The sequence below is a fragment of the Montipora foliosa genome, chromosome 1 (genome assembly GCF_036669935.1).
Source record: "Montipora foliosa isolate CH-2021 chromosome 1, ASM3666993v2, whole genome shotgun sequence".
NCBI classification, from domain to species: domain Eukaryota; kingdom Metazoa; phylum Cnidaria; class Anthozoa; order Scleractinia; family Acroporidae; genus Montipora; species Montipora foliosa.
The window spans coordinates 55,830,519-55,840,518 of NC_090869.1; the positions used below are offsets into that span (position 1 = coordinate 55,830,519).

At 39.8% G+C, this 10,000-nt stretch overlaps 1 protein-coding gene across 1 annotated transcript in view; it reads right to left on the reverse strand.

Moving 5' to 3' along the window:
- LOC138001871 (dynamin-binding protein-like) overlaps positions 1-10,000 on the reverse strand; it is a 35,808-nt gene that overhangs the window by 22,968 nt on the left and 2,840 nt on the right. The window contains exons 2-8 of the mRNA XM_068848170.1: positions 6,318-8,422; positions 5,548-5,689; positions 5,287-5,366; positions 3,972-4,013; positions 3,464-3,566; positions 1,093-1,172; positions 150-288 (exon numbers count right to left, since the gene is read on the reverse strand). Coding sequence (XP_068704271.1) covers positions 150-288; positions 1,093-1,172; positions 3,464-3,566; positions 3,972-4,013; positions 5,287-5,366; positions 5,548-5,689; positions 6,318-8,405 — 2,674 coding nt within the window. The 5' untranslated portion in view covers positions 8,406-8,422. The remainder of the gene's footprint in view (positions 1-149; positions 289-1,092; positions 1,173-3,463; positions 3,567-3,971; positions 4,014-5,286; positions 5,367-5,547; positions 5,690-6,317; positions 8,423-10,000) is intronic.

The window sequence follows — 10,000 nt, forward strand, 5'->3', positions numbered from 1 at the left end:
GATAAAAGTGCTGCAGAAGCTTTTAGTAATCACGCATGCACTTGGCCTTTCTATGGCACCGTTGTCTAACTAGGACCAGGGGTCAAGATTGGGATAGATTGTCCTCGAAAACGTTTTTCTTTTTAACCAGAGCAACTGTTCTGGCTTACCCTCTAATTCTGACAACTCTTTCTTGATTTTCTCTACAAGTTGTGCACACACGCTAAGATTGTCCATGACCTCTTTCTTTCTATTCTCCTCAACAACACCAAGCAACATCTCAAGACTTCTTTGACTTCTCAATTGTTTCTTTAACGAAAAACATTTGAAGTAAAATAGACGATGAGGAGTTTTATTAAGGGGACAATGACATGGAGATATCCAGATCCATGGTCAAGGCCTAATAACTATAAACTCCACATCACAACAATATCATGCACATTTACCAAAAGTTGTTGGTACAGCCACTTGTACTTTGATCTACGACCGAGCAAGGGAATGAGTCCCGAGTTCGATTCACAGGCTATTTTGTATTGAAACGGTTTTTTAAAGTACTTCAATATATAGATTTAGCCAAGCCTAAAAGCGGAACTCCCGGGTTATTTATTCTTACAATAAGTTAACCTGACTCGAGACTGCAATCCAATCGAAACCCAGTACCTGGCCAGCGGTCAGCTTCATAGATGAGCAAGAAAGCAAAATCACGAGAGCAAAGACTGACAGAGACGTGAGCCTTTCTTCAAAGGAAGGAAGAGCTCAGGAACGTTGAAGATATACCTCCTGCTCAACTCAAGGAATTGCGGGGCAAGTTCGTGAATTGTGAGTTCAATGAACTGCTGTGAATGAAAATCGTTCTTGCGTACTTTCCAAGGAATACTCTCTCTTACCCATGGTGCTCTACGCGCACCAGCTCCGCTATGATGTCAACGGGATTAAACTCATTCCCAGTTCCCTGCTGTATCGAACAAAACCACTTCTTTTGAAGCCAATTAAAACATTTTAGGAAAACGTTTATTCAGCATTTGAAGAAAACATGTTTGAAAGACACGCAGAGAATGACTGCAGCGGACAGGTTGGACGGCGTAACTGGCATTTAAGGTGACGTACTCATACCTCTAGATCTGCCTCTAGGTGAGATATTTTGTTCTTCAGCATTTTCTTTCGATGTGACTCCATCAGAAAGACTTTTTCATCTAAAAGGAAACAGAATAGAAACGCTGCAAAGACTCACCTATCCATGCACAACAGGCCTCGGTTGTTCAAAAGGTGGATAACGCTATCCAACGCATCACACTATTCAGCGGATAAACAGAATAGCGGATAAACACTAGCAAAACTGATTGAGTTATCCAGTGTATAGTGATCTATCCAGTGGATAGCGCTATCCACCACCACGGCACGAAAGTCGATTTTGGAAACTGCAGATGTTGCGACAGAAGGTTGCAAAAAAATTAATTTAATGATTTTCATTTAACAACAAAACGTAATTCTGTTTAATTTACTTTTTTTCACTTTTTTAATGAAAGAATCGCGTCCATTACAACATTAATTCTACAATTGCACGACGAAGGTTCGATTGTTCCTGAACAAAGCGGATATTCCCCTTATGAAATTAATTAGAAAAGTCGGCTAACTTCCTATAATTAAATTTGTTCGGTTTTTGTTTAGAGCTGCAAGGAAACACAAGAGGATTCAGGTAGCCTATCAACTGGCCGTTTCTCTGATTTCCGACGCAAGTAAAGCAACCGAGTATTCTCCCCACGGAAAAACCCTTACTTCTTGAACATAATTAGGTTCTAACTTTGTTTTACCGCGCAAACATCACTGTACTGTGCAAAATGCAAGACGTTCTCTCCTGCGATTGGATGCATGGCCGTCTTCGGAGACTCAAGGGGAATCAAGTCCGAATGGAGACGAAGAATTAACTGGCAAAATCTAAGATAAGGAAGTTTCGTTCGTGATTTCTTCGTCCGGTGTCACAACGGATTTGGACCCCCAGTCCAGACACGCTAGCGCATTTGGCCCCCCCCCCCCCCCCCCCCCCTGGAAATAAGTGTTCTTTTGATTAAGGTAATAAAATTTATCTGCAAATTGTTTTAGCTGTAAGAAAATTTACGGAAACTCAAGTCTAACTTTGCTTTTTCTTCTTATTGAAAATTAATACGAGAATTCCTGACTGGAAAACTTTGGTAATAGAAAGAAGGAAAACGCATTGATTATACATGTACTTAAAAAAGTAGCACCTCCTTTGTGAGAGCGACGCCCATTGAAAGTATCAAATGAAAGAAAAAAAGAATTATGAAAGAAACAACGCTTTACGAAAGGCCACAGCGCGTGCTTCAAACAACTTTTTTTTTCTGTCAAAGATTTATGCTTTATGGTATCGGTCCTGAAGTTTTCCTAATCCAAACTCTAATTCTACCTCGATATTAACAGTTCAATAAGCTGTAATGGAGGAGGGGGGGTCCAAATCCGCGAAAATGGACTTAATCCGCTGGCCTCCAAGGGTCCAAATTCGCTAGGAGACCGGTCCTCTCCCGTAAGTTCAAGTTCAAGTTCAACGAATTTCACAAATTGAAAAGCAAAGGGGACGACTCGGGTAAATTGGATGAGACTTTTTTCATCCAAAAAGGATTTTCTGCGAAAAAGTTTTAATCAATTACTCCCCTTGATTACGGTTTTGTCAAAAACTCACAAAAGTAGTGAAAACCCCCACAGATCGTTCGCAACTGAATGGTTAGAAAAATACGATGAAGAGGCGAGTGTTTTGGGTTCTGCGATTGCTTGACTTTCACTACGACGCACTGCACGTCACATCTGAAGATGCAAGCGCTTTATGGAAGACAACACACAGTTTCCCTTAAAGTCTAAACGTTACTTACAACAGGCTTACAGTTCGAAATAATGACGTTAATTACTAAAAGCTGAGTGTGAAGATTAAAACTGATGTCTTCTTGAATTTTAGGGCAAAGGGAAACTTTGAAACAATCAGCCCCAGATTTTCTAGGCACGTGACGTTAAGATGACGAGAAGGGTTAGGGGATTGACACTTAATGACGTTTATTATGCGCAGCTTGAATCTTATCATTATCTGCTAGCTATCAAGAACATTATCAGTATCTCATGCACACTTGAAACACACTCTGCTACCCTGAAGTGTAGTTACGTCTCACTGACAAATAACTTCTACAAAGCAAGAATAGACCAAACTCAATGTTGTACCCAGTTGTAACCCTTCGGGAATAAAACGTTTTGTTTCAGGTATTTCCAGATGATTTAAATGTGAGTGCTACATTATAATGCAAAATAATACGTACAAAATCGAGTTGGCCAATTTGCTCTATTATCAAAAACACAACAGACACTACATGTCCACATAGAGGAGAGAGTTAAACATCCATAATATTCTTTTTCTTTTCAAACTTGAACATATTTAATCTAATTAAATAATTGTTAACTAATTAAATGGTGAAAGTCATTTAACCTTGCAATTGCTTGAGTTCCTCCTGCCATTCAGTTATTTTCTGCTGACTCTGTGAGACCTTTACTTCCATCTCCCTTTGCTTCACAGGATCAGTCATCACAAGCTTAAGATAAACAAGTTCTGATGTTTGCAATGTACACTGAACACTTGTAGAAGACAATAACATACAAAGGAAATGATGATTACTTAGTGATGGATGTTGATGATGATGATGATGACAAAAATAGACGGCAATTATGATAATGATGAAGAGGATGAAAATGATGATTGATGGTTGTGATGATGGTGATAGGGTGACAGCAAAGATGACAATGATTACGAAATAATTTGACGATAACGATGATTACAATAATTGATGTCACTGACAATTACAATGATAATGCCAAATTGACAATGACTCATTCACAACGTCCTTTCTTTCTCAACATAATAAAAATCGGTGTGCATAAATGATTCAATGATAAAAATTAATTATTACATTGTTCATCCACAAATTTTGCTTAAGTACCTGAGCAATAGACTTGAATCCAGTATAGACATTCATCTCTTTCTGTTCAGACCCAAGATAAAAATGGTAGAAAGAGACACACACCTGTCAGTGGGTATTTTTACTTTCACTTCACGACCTTTCTACTTATTATAAATGTAATCACTAATAACTAAGTTACTGTGGGATGCAGGGACGTTGCAGTGGTGAGAGCACTCGCCTCCCACCAATGTGGCCCAGGTTTCATTCCCAGATTCGGCGTCATATGTGTGTTGAGCTTGTTGATTCTCTGCACCGAGAGGTTTTTCTCTGGGTACTCCGGTTTTCTCCTCTCCTCAAAAACCATAAATTTATTTGATTTGCATTTACTTGTTAATTTCAATTTACAGTGTGCGCAATTATTAGTGCTCTACAGCGCTAGAAGATTAGACACTTAAACAAAGTTCCTTTCCTTTCCTTTACCGATATTGTTGCTAAAAAACCCTTTTGGAGTTTCCAATTAACCTGAGCCAGAATCCACAATGCTTTCCCATCTACCCTGCTGATGATGCATCTTTACAAACCATGCAAAATTTCAACTTCAACCTTCCATATCTGTTACCCTGCCTCAGAAAAAATCTCAATAATGCCTTCTCTTCCTGCCCTCCCCTATTCCCTTCTTTCTTCATTCTTCCACCCCTCCCCATTTTTTGTTGTTACTGGTCTGGACTGAGAAATTCAACTGTAAAGGAGACTAGCTGCAAGTATGCAGGACTATCAAGAGGGCTCCAGCTAAAAACAAGGCTTGCAGGTCTGTTTTGTCTCCTTCCAGGATTTTGATCCAATATTGTCAGTGTGTCTAATCGGCGTGGGTGGGTGGTCATGGGTCCCTAATTCTAACCTAACCCTTTTTTTTTTATCAACGACTGGAAATTCTCGAAACAGACAATACCTACAATGTAAGACCTAAGACAAATTTGGACCGAGCACTAAGGGAGCTAATATATATCATTTTTTATCTTCAAACAAACACGACCCACGACCCACGACCCACCTACCCACGACCCACTCATGCAATTTAGCCTCATTCTTTTGTCAAATAAAGCAGACTTCCTTAGTAAAGCAAGAGAAAAGAACTAAAGAAGAGGAAAAGTGAGGGAGTCTTTTTTTGTTTTGCTTTATAACTGTTCCCTTGACCTTGGGCTAATCACTCCAAAACAAGACTTAGTGTTAACATTACTGTCCATGCAATAATGTTTCCGCACAAATTGACCGCAGTTCTGCAAAATGATGGCAAAGTCAATTGCCTATTGTAAACGTCATTTCAATAACAACTGAAGATACACTGTACATGTACCTTGAGGTTTTGCTCTGTCTCCGCAATCCTGTCTTTTAACGAAACCAGCCCAGGTACATCAGTTTCATCTGATAAAGTTCCTGAAGTCCAATGACAAGAGAGCAATGGTACAGTCATGTATTTACGTCACAGATTAACTACTCACACCTTGTAGTTAAATGTACCAATAATATTATTTATCCGGTTAGCTTCATATGTAGGTAAGGGAAAAGAATTAATAGCCAAGGATGTACAAATGCTCACAAGGTTCAGAGCATGTACCTCTATTCCCTGATGGTTCTTCCCTCTGTCTTGCACGAAGGAAATCTGGATCACTACTAGTAGCTGCAACAACCACATCAGATCCTGTGTTTCCTTCATCTACCTGCTCGTGTCTATTTGAATGATGTAATTCTGGATGTCTCTAAAGACAGAGAAAAAACACTGGATTGTCACTTTCAGTATGAAAACATGTTATTCTTTGGATAGTGCATGACTTGCTGTGAGTCGTTTCTATTATTATACCTGTAGACTACATAAAACAGAACATCCGTAACACATTTGTCACAAATTTACCGCATTCATTTGACATCATCTCTGATTGATAATTACAAAACAGATGCAGTGAAAGAATTATCACAATTAATTGGACAATTGAGCGTAAAACAAATAAAGTGTTTAGTTTTAGTTTCACAACCAATTATTGAAAGTGATGACAGACCAATACATATACATGTATGTAAAAGGACTCATGGGTTAAATTATCTCCCCAGGGAGATAAGGTGGAGTCAAGGCCCCAGTTGTTCCAAGGGTGGATAGCACATCCACTGGGTAACTAAATTGGCTTTGCTAGTGTTTATCCACTGGATGGTGATTTATCTGGTGGATTAGCATTATCTGCCTTAATTTTGAACAACCGAGGCCAGATTTTCCATCTTCAATAATTTATCCATCTTTACTGCATGAATGCATCTTGTCTGTTACATCAGTTAGGAGACTGAGACTGTAATTGATACTATTACATATAGTATTACACAGAGCCAAGGTCTTACCCACTCCTTTATAGCATAAGAGCCCTCTGTCAACTGTGACTGCTGTGGTCTAGAAAGTGTTTTATTACTTGAAGGACCTCCACCATGCCTCATCCTTGGAGATCCCTTAGGGGAGATTGAAGATTCTCTCTTTGTAGTTGGTGGGGAGGGCATAACAGGGGCTGCTCTCTGATTCCTGTCATCATGCTGCCAGACTCCTTGTCCTCTCGCTCTCAGTGATGTCCCCTGGCTAATGCGACCTTGAGACGAAGCCTTGGAGTAACTAGTCTTACGAAGAGTGTTACTGGTGGCTTGATTTATATTATGCCAGTTTCTTTTTGGTGGAGGAGGTGCTGGTCTCTTAGGAGTTATTGCAAAATCATTAAATGTGCTTGATTCTATCTTATCATTGTCCTCTCTGTGTGGCAGAGGCAGCAGTGGTGATGGCAATGAAGTACAATTACCTGATAACAAATCATCATCATCACCATCATCATCATAATCTTGATCATAAACAAAATGCTCTCCTTTAAGCACTTCGTTTCCTGCCATGAATCCATGGATACCATTTCTCTTGGATGGCCTAGTTCTTGCAGAGTCATAAAATGTCATTGAGGAACTCGAGGAACCTTGTAAATTAATCTCTGGCTGTCTGGAAGTTGCATTTGAAATTGACATAGTCTCTCCACTCAATGCATGGTTGCCACTTAAAGTTGCTCTTTCATCTAACAAGGAAGGGAACCAAGTTGATGGACTTGTGGTGGTTTGATTGTAGCTTCTTTGGGTAGGGTGGTGATATCCCTCTCCGCTACCAAGATAAGTCACAGAATAACCTTCACTTGATTTGGTTATCAGGTCCGAATGCAGAAGAGATGTATTCTTTTCCCACGCTTTGGGCTGCTGATCCAAGCCAGAATTGTACGGCAAAAGCAAAGGAGTTGGATCTTGTGTAAACGAAGAATCTAAAAGAGAGGCATCTGTTCTCCCTGATTTTATAAAGGACTCAAAAATCTCATCATCTTGTTTCCTAAAACTACCTCCGTATGAATAGTTTGAGAGTTCACCTGTGCCTTCTTTAGATCTAAACTGCGAGTAAGAAACACCCAGAACATTGTTTCTCTGAGATGAGGTCTGATTTCCAAAAACCCACTGATCATTTGAATCATGCACAGGCTCTAGATAGGCAGTGGGGCACAGCCCAGACAACCCATTGGCTAGCTGACCTTCCAACCAGTTGTCATCATCCAAACGCAACACTGTTATAACATCTCCCTCATTTAATTCAAGATCCCCCAAGTATAAGGCAGAAAAGTGAAACTTCGCTTTTCCTTTCATTCCTTTTTTCCACTGAATCTTGGATGGGGTGGAAGCATTTTTATGCCCTTTATCCCTCCAAGAGGTTGAATCCTCAAAGAGAAAATCTCTATTGGTTGACTTGCCCTTGTCAAGTGGCAAATCAATTTCAACAACAACGAAGCTGGATGGAAAAAGACCTACAGTCCCACTGATCTCTCCTTCCATCCATTGCGAGTTTAGACGCTTGTGAAGATAAATGCAGTCACCCTCCCGAAATGTGAGCTCTCCCACACTTTCTCCAACGAAGGGATAAATGGCACGCGCTCTTGGCCTTTCATCAGACTTCACATAACTCTTGGGAAAGAGCCCCTTAAAACCATTAAATGATCCTTCGAGCCAATCATCATCAACATCTTTAGTTACTTCAATTATAGCTCCAGTGGGAGCTGAAAGTTCAGTTTCATTTCTTGCAACAAAACCAAATGAGGCTTCAACTGTAAATGACTTTCCCACACATGGTTGCTTCCCTGAAAAGTTGTCACACTGACGGAATCCATTGGGTGTTAGATTTTCTCTCGCCTCTTTTGTATTTGAAACTGGTGCTGACGAGAAAATGCTTTCTTGCTGTGATTCACCATCTAACCTCACTGCATATGAAACAGGAAAGAAGCCTGTCTGTCCCTGATACTCCGCTTGCAGCCAATGCTTGTCAATATACTGGCATATTCGTATGATACCTCCTTCAGGAACGGAGAGGTCTTCAGGATTACTGGATTGGAAACTAAACAAAGCCCTTGCCAGACTGCCTTCCATGAGTTTGAACTCATAGTCTAAGAAACAAAAAAGGAGTTGTAATAACAACATTGCATCTGACAGGATGCGGCGATGCGGATCTGCATAATTCCCTAAAATTCGCATCCTCCACATAATTACCATATTTTTCTGCATAAACAGAAGAAATGCCTGATATTAGCGATAAAGCAGCTGCTCACCATCCTCACAAACATAAAAGCCAGAGATTCACTGTTTTGAAACGCTTGTTTTCCTGAACATTGAAGATACATGTTACGATAGAAGAAAACACGCAATTTCATTCACAAGATGAAAGGTCGTGAGCAGTTTCCACGCATTTCTAAGCAATGAGCCTGGACACTAGAACCTGTGTTATAAATTACCGGCCGCAATTTTGCGACAAGATATATAAAACTTTCAGGCCTTCTGATAGGGTGGGATTAAAAAATGCAAATTATGCGATTTTTTCAGGGCAGATTGTGCGATTAGAAAGGCCAATTATGCGACAAATAATGTAAATTATGCTATTTTTTTCTCAGCAATTTTTAAGCTTGTTTTATAAGGTTTCAGGTTCAGAAAAACACTTTTTTGCTGCCCTAAAGACATTTTGAACACAAAGGAACAGTAATTATGTATCTCGATCGACATTAGTTGGGATAAATAAAAAAATGAGGTCTTCTGCACTATCGGTGCACCACGTTAAAAGTTGAAAGGACACAGCTAACATGCCAAATGAATGATCAAGGTGCTTAATGTCAACCACGAACTTCCGAAGATGGTCAATCGCAATAGGGACATACCCCCATTTATACGAGAGAAAATAAGCCGTGGCTTTCTCTGGCCGCGGCTTACATAAGGCTTGAATGTTCACCCCGTATAAATGGTACAAAATCTATGTTCACGTCTTTTTCAAGCCGCGGCTTATATTGACCTGGGAATATATATTCGTATAAATAGTTCCTTTTGCGTATTTTGTACACCGTGGCCAGAGTAAGCCGCGGCTTATTTTCTCTCGTATCAACGGCCCTAATATAAATATTGCACAGCGAGAAAAAGATCAGTCCATCGTCCACATGGACCGTACCTGTGAGGTACTTTCTTGCTCGATCGTGAGCTGTCAGATTGGGTGGAAGGTGGGAACTTCCTTCTTCATCGAAGAAAAAGTGGGCGTTTTCACAACAAACTTATCCATGAGTAAGTTTTTATCAGTTTTCAACGAAAGAAACTACATTTTGCTGAAAAACTTACAACTTCGCTTATTTTTCACAAATCTCTTCTCTAAGAGAAGGCAACTGTGTGATCATTTCAGTGGTGTGTACATAAGTTCGTGTTTGTGTTGCACCAATAGAAGGAGACTCGTACCAGGTCCCCGACATGCAAAATAATGCCTTGAACTTCGAATGTTTACGAAATCAAAGGTGGCAAAGGATTTTTAGCCTTTTTCCATCTTAAAAATGGCGTATTTATGCAGGAATTTCTAAGAAAAGTGTTGATTTATGTTTCATTTTATGAATTTTGTTTGTCCTTTTGTGAATTATGCGATTTTTCGCGAATTGTGCGATCGGATGCGATTTGAGGTCAATTGTGTGAAATCGCACCATCGCGTAATATCAGAA